This window comes from Garra rufa, chromosome 11 (assembly GCF_049309525.1).
Source record: "Garra rufa chromosome 11, GarRuf1.0, whole genome shotgun sequence".
Taxonomy (NCBI): Eukaryota; Metazoa; Chordata; class Actinopteri; order Cypriniformes; family Cyprinidae; genus Garra; species Garra rufa.
The window spans coordinates 912,141-925,591 of NC_133371.1; the positions used below are offsets into that span (position 1 = coordinate 912,141).

Here is a 13,451-nt window from a genome sequence, read left to right on the forward strand (position 1 = left end):
TCAACTGTAGCCAAATTCCTTGACACTTCTGTGTGTGGTGGCTCTTGATGCCTTGACGCAAGTCCAGTCTATTCCTTGTGAAGTTCACCCAAATTCTTGAATCGATTTTGCTTCACAAGCCTCTCGAGGCTGCGGTTCTCTCGGTTGGTTGTGTATCTTTTTCTTCCACACTTTTTCCTTCCACTTAACTTTCTGTTAACATGCTTGGATACAGCACTCTGTGAACGGCCAGCTTCTTTGGCAATGAATGATTGTGGCTTACCCTCCTTGTGAAGGGTGTCAATGATTGTCTTCTGGACAACTGTCAGATCAACAGTCTTCCCCATGATTGTGTAGCCTAGTGAACCAAACTAAGAGACCATTTTGAAGACTCAGAAAACCTTTGCAGGTGTTTTGAGTTGATTAGCTGATTTGCAAGTCAGCATATTCTAATTTGTTGAGATAGTGAATTGGTGTTTTTTTGTTAAATGTGAGCCAAATCATAACGATTAAAAGAAACAAAGACTTAAACTACTTCAGTCTGTTTGCAATGAATTTATTTAAAGGGGTCATCGGACGCAAAACTAACTTTTACATGTTGTTTGAACATTAATGTGTGTTGGCAGTTTGTGTACACAACCACCCTACAATGATAAAAATCCACAGTGGTATTTTTTTAATCTTTAAAAGTAATATCCCCTTTTTAAAATCAGGTCATTCTCAGCTTCTTGTCGTTGTGACGGAACACCAACAGAGGTCACTCCCACGATAGTAGATTGACATGAGCACCTTACCTTAGACCTGCCCTCACCGAGCTGAAACAGTCTGACTCCGATCGCCATTGTGTGACTCAGGGGCAGAGGAAGACTCTAATTGAGCGATTGAGGTGTTCTGTTGTTGGATGTAATAATGAACACAGCAGTAGTCATTTGCTCCCAACATCTGAGCTGCTTAAGAGGTAGAGGACAACGTTACTTTCGTTTTTAAAAGGAAAGCGACGATCCCGATCTACATATGCGTCTCTGTTCGTGTGAATCTTAATAATGTGCTCGTTGACAAGTTTCGCCGATAAACACGGCTAAATGCAGCTAAACATGGCTAAACTAAACATTACAGATCCTAATCCCTCAGCAGAGAGGGGCGGGGCGAGCAGAGCTCATTTGCATTTAAAGGGCCCATGCGATAAAATGAGCTGATATTTTGCAGAGCTGATTTTGACAAGGTAAAAGGGTGTTTTTTACACTACTATTGAGAATTTTTAACCAAAGTATATTACAGACTTTTCATTAAGACCCTAAAGAATCATATGAACTTGTGGAAAATGGGCATCCGATGACCCCTTTAATACACAAGCTTCACAATTTGAGTTGAATTACTGAAATAAATGAACTTTTCCACGACATTTTAATTTAGATATTTATATTTTAATTTTATAATTTACCTGTATCTATCATGCAAATATGCTAATTAAAATATTACATGGCCAAAACATGTATCAGGCACCAGTATTCCTGGTCTAGGAGGAATACAGAGGAGTAATGGTCATTTTAAGGACCTGACGGCCGCCATTTTGAAAATGGGGCCTTTCTTGGAGTCAAACTTTGGTAAACTTTTAGTATGTTTTTAAGTACATCTGATACTACTGTAAACCACTGAGAAACCTTTTGTTAGAATTTTTTTGGGGTCAAACCATATTTGCAGCTGACTATTAGCAATGCATATTACTAGACAAAAATTAAGTTTTGGTATATTTACGGTAGGAAATCCTGGAACATGATCTTTACTTATTATCCGAATGATTTTCGGCATAAAATAAAAATGTATAATTTTGACCCATACAATGTATTTTTGGCTATTGCTACAAATATACCAGTGCACATATTATCTTATATCTTTAAATGAATAAAGTTACTAATTTACTCGTTGGATTTGAACCACACTGGAAAAGGGAATATTACTTTTTTGTCATAATGTTTTAGTGTAAAATAAATAAATGGCAAACAAACAAACAAAGATAATGGCAGATCAATTATTTGATAAAAAACAGATGGTGTGAGGTCTAAAAAAGCTAATGTGCCACATCAAATTTAATTGTGCTTTTGAGATTTGTTTTCATGTGCTACTTGCTGAAATAACTGAAGCTCAGAAATTGGCACTGTAAATGTACTGGCACCAATAAACAATTATTTCAACTTAAATGCTAAAATCATTCTTTTATAGTTGCTGATAAAATGTGATATATTAGATAATCACAAATAAAACGTGCGCCGAACTTTGTTTTGGAGATCTATAATCACATAATTAAATGCATACGATTCACTGTTAGCTCTAAATGAAAAATATCCCTAAAGAGATTTGAAGCCACACAGACATTAAAGCAAGCATTTCACTTCGTATCATAGCTGTGTATGACTGTGTATGTGACAAATAAAATTAGAATTTGAAGCCTAATCTTGTGATAATTAAACCTCTTGGGAGACAATAGCATTGCGTGTATTCTTCAGTATCTCAGGCGGTCATAGAACAAAACCATTTGGACATGGACATTTTCAGAAGGATGTGATGTTTTCTCAGACGTTAGTGGTTGTTAAAGGGTAGAAATGTTTTCAGAGGTCATCCGAAGCATTTCTTTGACGCAGTTTGGTTTAGTGGCGGCCGATTAACTTCTCACGCCGGTGGCATTATTTCCACTTCTTCCTGCAACAATAGTGTAACCCTTCACATTTTGGTGAGAAATCTGGTGCATCTGATTTGTGAAGATATCAATGTCACTTGAGAGCAGAATTTTTTTTACTGTGCATCTTTTCCAATCAAACGGTCAATTTGTCAAATTACAACCCCTGGCAAAAAATGATGGAATCACCACACTTGGATATTGTTTCACCCAATTTTTACTACTTCATAGCAATAAACGAATCACTGATATGACACAAAAAACATTTTTTGTTTATTTGCTCAATATTCTGGTTATGTGAAACATACCTCAAACAAATGAGATTTAACTCTTTTAATTAATGGAAAATGGGGTGCACAATCACCCTACAATGATAAAAATCCACCCAGTGGTATTTTTGTAATCTTTAAAAGTAATATCCCCTTTTTAAAATCAGCTCATTCTCAGCTTCTTGTGGGTGTGGCGAAACACAGACAGAGGCCCCTCCCACGATTGTTGATTGACATGAGCACCTTACCTTAGCTCCGCCCTCATCGAGCTGAAACAGTCCGAATACGATCACCATTGTGTGACTCAGGTGCAGAGGAAGACTCTAATTGAGCGATTGAGGTGTTCTGTTGTTGGATGTAATAATGAACATAGCAGTCGTCATTTACTCCCAAAATCTGAGCCGCTGAAGATGCAGAGGATAACAATACTTTCGTTTTTAAAAGGATAGCACTGATCCCGATCTACATATGCGTCTATGTTCGGGTGAATCATTCCTGATGCAGATTCACCCACAGCAGAAGTGAGTATAAGGGTTTTTATGCATCTTTGCAAATGGCCTTTCATAATAATGTAAACATTGCGGCTCATTGTCCCACATCAAGGAGGGGCGGGGCAAGCAGAGCTCATTTGCATTTAAAGGCAACATGCAATAAAATGATCACCTTATTTACCCAGTTGATTTATTATATTGATAATTACAAAAGTTTTTTTGTATTATGAGTTTTTAAAAATGTTAGGTTTAAATATGCAAATGAGCATTATTTAATGAAACAAGCACTAATTGAATGCATTTCTAATACAAAAATCTAAACACTGGATGAAGTCCGTTTCAAAATTCTTGTTTAGTATTTTGACATATTAGAGTCAAATGTTAACTTCAGAATTTCTTCATACTTCAGAATGCATATTTTTGCATTTTTGGGGGGAATAAAATGTTATGTATATAATCAAGCAAATCATATATGAACAAATCCCTCTGTAAAAACCTTCAGGATGTAGACAGGAATACAAATGTAAAGTTTGGTGTGTGTAAGTGCTACTAAAGTGGAGATTATGGCTCAGTGGAGGAGAAAAAACTCATTTTGAGAAAATATGTACTGTAATAAAAATCTATTGACACAAATAGATAAAGTGCTATAAAATAAACACTTAACAGTATTTTTTGGATAAAAAATAAAATTAGTTAATTTTTTGCAGAGCTGATTGTGACAAGGTAAAAAGGCGTTTTATTACACTAATATTGAGAATTTTTAACCAAAGTATATTATAGACTTTTTCATTAAGACCCTAAAGAATCATATGAACTTGTGGAAAATGTGCATCCGATGACCCCTTTAACATTAGCATTATCATACTAAGATCATGACCAAACTTCTTTCCTATTGATAGAATGAGAAAAGTGTCCAAAGTTTCAGTATAAACCTGTGAATTGACCATTGATGTAAGGATTGTCATTTCCCCTGGTCTTTTGCCTGACATGCAACCCCATGTTATTAATGAGTTGAAAATTTTGATAGTTTTCTTCAGGCAGTCATCTTTATATTTCATTAGAACGGCACAAGACAAAAGTCCTCTCCTTGTCCATTGCAGATTTGTGATTCATCACTGAATATCACTTTCATCCAATCATCAGCACTCCATGACTTCTTCTCTTTAGCCCACACTAATTATGTTTATATGTTGATGCTGGTTTTCATTTGGCCTGTCTATATGTACAGTAAATCTCATTTGATTCAGCCAGTTTCTTACAGTTATGTCACACACATAAACTCCTCTTTCCACATTAGTTCTTCATTTGTTTCATTGTGCATGCATTTTCTATTTTCAAGGCAAATTGTTTACGATTTCTGTCTTGACTCTTTAATTTCTTCCTTGATCTGCCTGTATGTTTTCGTTTTATAATCTTTCCAGTTAGTTTATACACCAAATTAAAACCAAATAGAAACAGCTGACTGGGAAGATCCAACTTCTTTTGCCACACTCTATGATGGATTTCCATCTTGAAGGAGTTTTATAATCCTTTTCATCATTTCAACTCATGGCTTTCTTGTTGGGGACATGTTTCCTTACAGTTAGTCAAGTTCAACAGCTTGTTAAGGTCTTTAAGCACTCTCTTATCTGCAGACTAATTAGCATTGGTGTAATGATACTTTGTTACAGTACTTAAGTATTTTTTGGGAGTATATGTACTTCACTTGAGTTTTGATTTTTCAGCCTACTTTTACTTTTACTCCACTACATTTCCTAATTAAAATATACACTTTTATTCCGATACATTTCCTAAAGCATATTCGTTACTTGCTACAAAATAGTCAGAAGTCAGGATCTTAGTCAAAATTGTCTTAATTTTGTAATTATATGAAAAAAAAAATCTCACAAAAATATTGCCTTTCCCTCAAAACATTTTTGCATTTTCATTGAAATTTAGTTTTCTCCCTTTTACCTTTTTATTTCAATCACAAAAGTTTTTGTGAGCAAACTCAGAGTTTATTAACTCATAATTCTGATTGTTTTTTTTTCCTCAGAGATAGAACTCGCAATTCTGACTTTTTTTCTCACAAATACGAGTTTGTATCTTGCACTTTTTTTCCCAGAATTGCATGATACAAACTAAATTCTGACTTTTGTTTTTAGAACTGGGTGATATAAACTTGCAATTGTGAGAAATAAAGTCAGAATAGCAATATAAACTCATAATTTAGACTTTTTTTCCCGCAGAAATGGGTGATATAAATTCACAATTGTGAGAAATAAAGTTGCAATATAAACTCATAATTCCAACTTTTTTTTTCTTTTCTCAGATATGGATGATACAAACTCGCAATTGTGAAAAAAAATTGCATTTACTTATACTTTTACTTTCAATACTTAAGTACAAAAAGTATTTTTTAAATCTTAAATGTACTTAAGTAAGCCTTTTACTGAAGTAACATTCTAAACGGTGACTTCAGCTTCTTATAAAGTTGTTTTCTGGTAAGATATCTGTACTTTTCCTTAAGTATGGCTTTTCTTTTTATTCACCATTGCTAATTAGCATTTTAGATATGTTTAGATATTTGTTTCAGAAATACAAATTACCAGCTGATTCCATAATTTTTTTTTTTACCTCTACTTGATATGGAAAATAATTATCCATTAATTCAACTATTTTAATTTCATTTGTTTGAGATAGGTTTCGCATAACCAGAGTGTTGAATAATTAAACAAAAATTGTTTTGTGTCATATCTGTGATTTGTTTATTTGTTAAAAAGTGAGCATCTTCTAAATGGGGTTGTATGTATTAATATCCATAGCAAGACAAAAGGAGTTTGGCTTTTTTATTGCTAAGATGTAACCATATAATTTCCACCACAGATGCTATTGTAATTTAAAGCTGTTTCTGAACGTTCCCCCATCTGCCATTGGTCAGACAAACAGATATAGTTCTGTCTCAGGAGAATCAATTGAACACAAAGCATACAGTCATACCACAAGACTATTATTCAGACAAGAATGTATGCTCATGTATGTCGTGTTTCATTTAAATATGCCTTCCTCATTCCCATCTTTGAACTGTGATTTTTACATCTGGCATAGATTTCACTAAACTGAACAAGAAGCAGGTCCAGGTGTCCTAAGTGTGGACCTTGTCCTTTTATCTTCCTTCCTGTTACTCTCCTCTCTGTTTCTGCGATGACCTTTATATACAGTACAGTCTGTATTCACTTCTTCCTCTCTGTTGGTGGGTTCAGCTTCTCTTGGCAGTCTGTCTCTGATCAGCTGAGAAGAGATGTGTCCCTGTGGATTTCATATTGCATGTTAAAATAAACACACTGTGACATTTGGTTGAGTCCATGTACTCCGTTATATGTAATTTATGGCTAGTTTCAAAGCCAGATGAGTTTTTGTTGCGCCCCCAGGACAATAACATAAAAATTTGTAACTTTGGATAAAGACTCTGTTCATGTCCTGATTGTCCACATATATGGATATGCTATGAAAGGTATTTACTACAGTACAGTTGATGTCAAATGAAGCGGTTTCATGTACTGCAATATTTGAACTGTCATAATTAAGATAACTGTGATCAATAATATATATCTTGTGGTACAGTAATGCGAGTGCTCCATATTACAACTGAATAATTAGCGTATGGTCAGTAATTCTTTAGGGAATGTCATTTTTTTTTAATAAAATTGTTCAATAAAATTATATTTTTATTGTGTATTATTTGTGACCCTGGACTACAAAACCAGTCATAAGGTTAAATTTTACAAAACTGAGATGTATACATGATATGAACGCTCAATAAATAAGCTTTCTATTGATGTATGGTTTGTTAGGACAGGACAATATTTGGCCGAGATACATCTATTTGAGGTTGCAAAAAAATCAAAATACTAAGAAAATCTCCTTTAAAGTTGTCCAAATTAAGTTCTTAACAATGCATATAACTAATCAAAAATTACATTTTGATGTATGTACAGTAGGAATTTTACAAAAAATCTTCATGGAACATGAACTTTACTTAATTTCATAATGATTTTTGGCATAAAAGAAAAATCAATAATTTTGACCCATACAAAGTATTTTTGGCTATTGCTACAAATATACCCCAGCGACTTAAGACTGGTTTCGTGGTCCAGGGTCACATTTATATTTTATTCTTTATTATTGCATTATGTATTTTTAATGAAAAGGAAAAATATGCATTTCATAGTATATATTTCTAGGTTGTTAATATTACATATTTTGGTGTATTTGGGGAAACGTGTATGTGTAATCCATTTTTCTTTTTCTGTCCAGCTGATTGCAGCCATCATCTTCCTGAGTTTTGGTATAATTTCCAGTTTCCTTTGTCTTGTGGTTGATGGTGTTTTCATCCTACTCAACATTGTAAGTACGGTAACCATAAAATATTTGTTTTTTTGGCCCCAAGTTCCTGTGGCCAGCCTTACACACACTTTATCTATGCACATAAGGTAGTTTATAAATACTTGTCTTCATGACAGATTTACTTTAATATACATACACAATTGCCAAAAAATAAGCTCCCTCTTTTAGTTATAGCTCACATACCTGTCAACCCTGACTTTAACTACAGGTGGTTCAGAACCAACGTTAATGATGTTGCATTAATATTGTTTTAACCTGGATTCAACACAAGAAGATTTTCTTAATGCGAGTTGCTTTTCCACTGCTTTTGATTTGACAGAAAATATTCGGCCCTGATCATCAGCTGTTTTTAAACAATCGGCCAATAGCTGATAGTGCAGATAATTGCTTTTATTGGATGATACATCGGTGCATCCCTAGTTTCAACACAGTTCCAGGGAAAAAGTCAAAGTGAAGACAAATTTTGTTACCCTCCAACAGGATATGCGTCCAATGAAAGCAGGAAGATGTCAGTTCTACACCAGTGGAAACAGTTACATCTATGAGAACTACTACGCTTCAGTGAGTCAAGTCAGCTGTGTAAAATATATTTGTATATATTTATACAACATGCACACTTAAATTCAACAACAAGGACAAAAGTCCTAATTTTATGATGAGTTGCGATCCCTGAACTATTATATGCAGTTATTTAGCATCTCAAGTTGTTATTATTAACAATTTTAATGTGAAGAAAACTGAATAAAGAAGAGATATGTGGATAAAAAGGTGTGCACAAAACTGTATGTAATTTTTATTTCTAAAAGACAGTGAATTGTTTTGCAGGTTCCCTGTCAAGGACTAACGGAGTCCTGTAATATGAAAGTCCGTAGTGGAACGTGTTACTGTTGTGATTTGTATGATTGTGCCAAGTAAGTAATTCACATATTGGTGAAGACAGAAAGGGATAATTTAATGAAACACTTAACAATAATGCAAAAAGAGTTATTTGTTCAATGCATGGCATTAAAAAGCAAAAAAATCTAATACAACTACTTATATTTATGGGATGAATCCACTTACAGTGAGGAAAAAAAATTTTTTTATCACTGACAAAGAAATGATCAGTCTATAATTTTAATGGTAGTTTATTTGAACAGTGAGAGACAGAAAAACAACAAAAAACACCTGAAAAGCGCCTTTCAAAAAATGATAAATTGATTTGCATTTTAATGAGTGAAAAAGATATTTGATCCCTTTGCAAAACATGACTTAGTACTTGGTGGCAAAACCCTTGTTGGCAATCACAGAGGTCAGATGTTTCTTGCAGTTGTCCACCAGGTTTGCACACTCCTTTTTGCAGATCCTCTCTAAGCCATTAAAGTTTTGAGGCTGACATTTGGCAACTCGAACCTTCAGCTCCCTCCACAGATTTTCTACTCCGGGACCTTCATGTGCTTCTTTTTGAGCCACTTCTTTGTTGCCTTGGCTGTGTGTTTTGGGTCATTTATTAGGCTGGAATACCCATCCACTGCCCATTTTCAATGCCCTGCCTAAGGGAAGGTGGTTCTCAGCCTAGGTTCTTCCCCCAAAGCATGATGTTTCCAGCTCCATGTTTGACAGTGGGGATGGTGTTCTTGGGGTCATAGGCAGCATTCCTCCTCCTCCAAACACGGTTGAGTTGAGTTAATGCCAAAGAGCTGGATTTTGGTCTCATCTGACCACAACACTTTCACCCAGTTCTCCTCTGAATAATTCAGATGTTCGTTGGCAAACTTCAGATGCGCTGTACATGTGTTTTCTTGAGCAGAGGGACCTTGCTTCTGCAGGATTTCAGTCCTTCACTGTGTAGTGTGTTACCAATTGTTTTCTTGGTGACTATGGACCCAGCTGCCTTGAGATCATTGACAAGATCCTCTCGTGTAGTTCTGGCCTGATTCCTCACCGTTCTCATGATCATTGAAACTCCACGAGGTGAGATCTTGCGTGGAGCCCCAGACAGAGGGAGACTGACCGTTATTTTGTGTTTCTTCCATTTGGGAATAATCGCACCAACTGTTGTCACCTTATCACCAAGCTGCTTGGTGATGGTCTTGTAGCCCATTCCAGCCTTGTGTAGGTCTACAATCTTGTCCCTGACATCCTTGGACAGCTCTTTGGTCTTGACCATGGTGGAGAGTTTGGAATCTGATTGATTGATTGCTTCTGTGGACAGGTGTCTTTTGTACAGGTAACAAACTGAGATTAGGAGCACTTCCTTTTAGAGAATACCCCTAATCTCAGTTTGTTACTTGTATAAAAGACACATGGGAGCCAGAAATCTTGCTGATTGATATTCACTCATTAAAATGCAAATCAATTTATAACTTTTTTGAAATGCATTTTTCTGGATTTATTTGTTATTCTTCTGTATTTCACTGTTAAAATAAACTTACCATTAAAATTATAGACTGATCGTTACTTTGTCAGTGGGAAAACGTACAAATTCACTGTACTCTTTCTTTAGAACATCTAGTAATATGACATACCATGGGCATGTAGTATCATGACAATAATTTGCCTGCTTGGTATGTTTTCCAGTGGAGGATATCTGAACAATTACTATGAGTTTGTTGGTGTGCAAAGCTGTCAGGAGGTCCACTCTCTGTATGTTCTTCTCTGGGTCCTAACCACCCTCAACCTGCTGGCTTTCGTGTGTGGAATCATGACCACAGCTGTACTGGGCAGTATCAAAGACATGGTGAGTCACTGAGCTAATCACAGACAGAGAAAGAAAAAGAATGGTCTGCCCTAGCATTGTGTGACTTTCAGAATTTGTCTTAACTTAAACAAATCAGGCCAAAATCATGGATCTTTTTAGTCTTATTTACAAATGCTAAAACACAGCATGTCAGAAATGAAGACCTAATGTTCCAAACCTTAAATACAGTATACAGCTCAAAAGTATTGAAAAAAATCTCTATATGTAAAATATTGTAATAACTGATCAGCATTTTTAAGTAACAGATCAATGAAATATTTAGAAATAGCTGATTCCAGGCTCCATTGGAGGAATAGTCAGGTGTTGAAGCTCTTTCCATTACATCAATAAAGAGTAAAAAAGACCTTAAACAAATCTGGCCAATATTGAGTTATTTTCAGTAATGTTTTTGGCTTTCAATAAGTATTGGTAAATGCTTGTTATCATTTAAAAAAAAAAAAAAACTGTAAGAGTGATTTGCAAGGAAGGTGAGATCTTGTGCTTTTCAAAGCTAGCTTGCTGTTGCAAAAACATTTTTGTTGTTGTGCTGATTGGGCGTCTTTTCACATGCTGATAGCAATCACTAAGTTACGTGGTCTAAATGTATTTATGTGTGTTTACTTCACCTATGAAAGTCATAGGACCATAAAATGTTTGTTTAATCATGTACATTGGTCTAAAATAGGCTGTCATTGTACAGATGAAGTCAAAAGTTTACAAACACCTTGCAGAATCTGCAAAATGTTCATTATTTTAACCAAATAATTTAAAAAAAGGGATCATGCAAAATGTGTTTTTTAATTGCTAATGTCCTTTTGTCCAATCTGTAAATTTCAAAACTCTAAACACAATTGGCACAACATTCATCTGTTGTGACCATACCACAATTTGTGTTGTTTTCACACAATATGTAGTCAATTACCATGTTTCTAAAATGCACACATTTTCTTTTCATACAAGCTTACCCAAAACCAAAATCATGGATCTTTGTAGTCTCATTGACAAATGCTTAAACACAGCATGTCAGAAATGAAGACGTAATGTTCCAAACCCTAAATACAGTAAAAAGCTTCTACTTCTGCAACAACAGCAGCTCAGAAGTATTGAAAAAAATCTCCCTATATAAAATATTGTAACAACTGATAAGCATATTTTAAGTAACCGATCAATGAAATGAGATTCCAGTCTCAGTTGGAGAAATAGGTGTTGAAGCTCTTTCCATTACATCAAAATAGAGTTAAAAAACCTCTGTGAATTGGTTTCATGCATACAATGCCTGGGAGAGGAAGAGAAATAGTTGTACGAGGGAGAGGAGTAGTTGGTCAGAAAAAGGGAGAAGAGGTAGAGGAGAAGAGTAAGAATGTGTGATGGACTGTGCATTTTAGTTAGTTTTTTCCCCTTGCACATGTGGAACCTACGAAAGCTCATTTCTGACACAAAATATAAAGGGTAATTGTGACTTTTTTTTACCTTACAATTTTGATAAAGTCTGAATTGCAAGTCCGACTTGTGAGAAAAAAAGTTCAGAATTACCATATTTTTATTCATTTTTTATTCTGTGAGAAAAACAAACTTGCATAGTAACCAAAGGCCATGTATTTTGGAATTTTTACCATGGGGGCACCATCCACATCCAACCTACACCCACTGGAAAGCAAATTCAATCAGACTTCCAATTGAATTTCTGCATAGAGGACCCTATCTTTTTCTATTGTACATTCTATAAAGTAATGACTCATTCAGTTTTAGATAGTATGTTGCCAAGAAAGAACACTTATTTTGTAAAATGGGTTTCAGTTAAAAGTAAACTCAAGGCCGAATTACAAAAAACAATGGATTTTTAAATTGTCATGTTTCAATAACAATTTTTGATAAAACACATTTACATTTATGCATGTTGCAGGTGCTGTTTACAAAAGAGGAGGAACAAGTATTTTGTCAAAGAGCCAACAATATTTGTAATATACGATGCCAGGGTTATTAGACAACTAAGAAGCAAGCGAAAGAAGAAATGCAGAGATTTGTTTTCTTTTTGCAAGTGTCAGTGTGTGTTTAAGTGCATTATTTTAAGTGTGTGAGGTGGTTAAGTGCTGTTCGATGCGGTGGTAGTGGTTGGCAGCTCATTCCATCAGAGAGGAATGGAGAGCGTGAAGGTTTTGGAAAGTGTTTATTTGCCTCAATATGAAGGTATAGAGTTGCTGTTCCAGCGGCTGTCCTGAAAGTCCGCATCAAAACCTTGCATTTGATTCTGGCCACAACTGGGAGCCAGCAGAGTGAGATTATGGGGTGTGATGTGGGTCCTTCTTGGCTGATTAAAGACCAGACGTGCTGGATCGTCTGCAGAGCTTAGTCACACTGGTTTAAAGGCAATAAAGTGACATTCCCAGTTAAGAAAGAGTGAGTGTTTCTGCTTTTGTTTATTGATTAAAGCCTAAAACAGCTGCAAAGTTTTGTGTTTTGCTTCCAATAATCCTTCTGTGTTAAAGGATGGGAAATTCATTTTCCTGCAGGAAAATCAATCTTGGTTTATAGGCAGATATTTGGCTGACCAAACCAGATTCTGCTCAAGGATGTTTGAGTTTGTTTTTGTCCATGTTGCCCTTGATACAAACAAGCTTTCTAGTTGTTTGTATTTGTAAATCTGAATATAATGCTGTCATCACCATGTTTGACTGATGGTGTTTCTTAGGAGGATTGCTTTATTCGTTTCAAGTTTTATAATTTTTATAAGTCCAGTTTATACCTAGTTTCATTTTTTTAATTTTTGTTAAACATCTGCATTACACATTTTTAATGTAAGAACAGAAAAAATATATTGTCGTAGTAGTGCGGTCAAAATACATACAGTTTACAATTTATTGTTGTCACACATTCATTAATTATTCAAATATTTTATATAATTTATCAACTAATTTGTATTTTGCATTTATGCA

General features: G+C 35.0%; 1 protein-coding gene across 1 annotated transcript in view; it reads left to right on the forward strand.

Annotated features, from left to right (window-relative positions):
* The window catches only part of LOC141346068 (transmembrane protein 255B-like), a 48,435-nt gene that overhangs the window by 23,706 nt on the left and 11,278 nt on the right, over window positions 1-13,451 (forward strand). Inside the window, exons 4-7 of the mRNA XM_073850981.1 lie at window positions 7,710-7,799; window positions 8,280-8,360; window positions 8,625-8,710; window positions 10,359-10,518. Coding sequence (XP_073707082.1) covers window positions 7,710-7,799; window positions 8,280-8,360; window positions 8,625-8,710; window positions 10,359-10,518 — 417 coding nt within the window. The remainder of the gene's footprint in view (window positions 1-7,709; window positions 7,800-8,279; window positions 8,361-8,624; window positions 8,711-10,358; window positions 10,519-13,451) is intronic.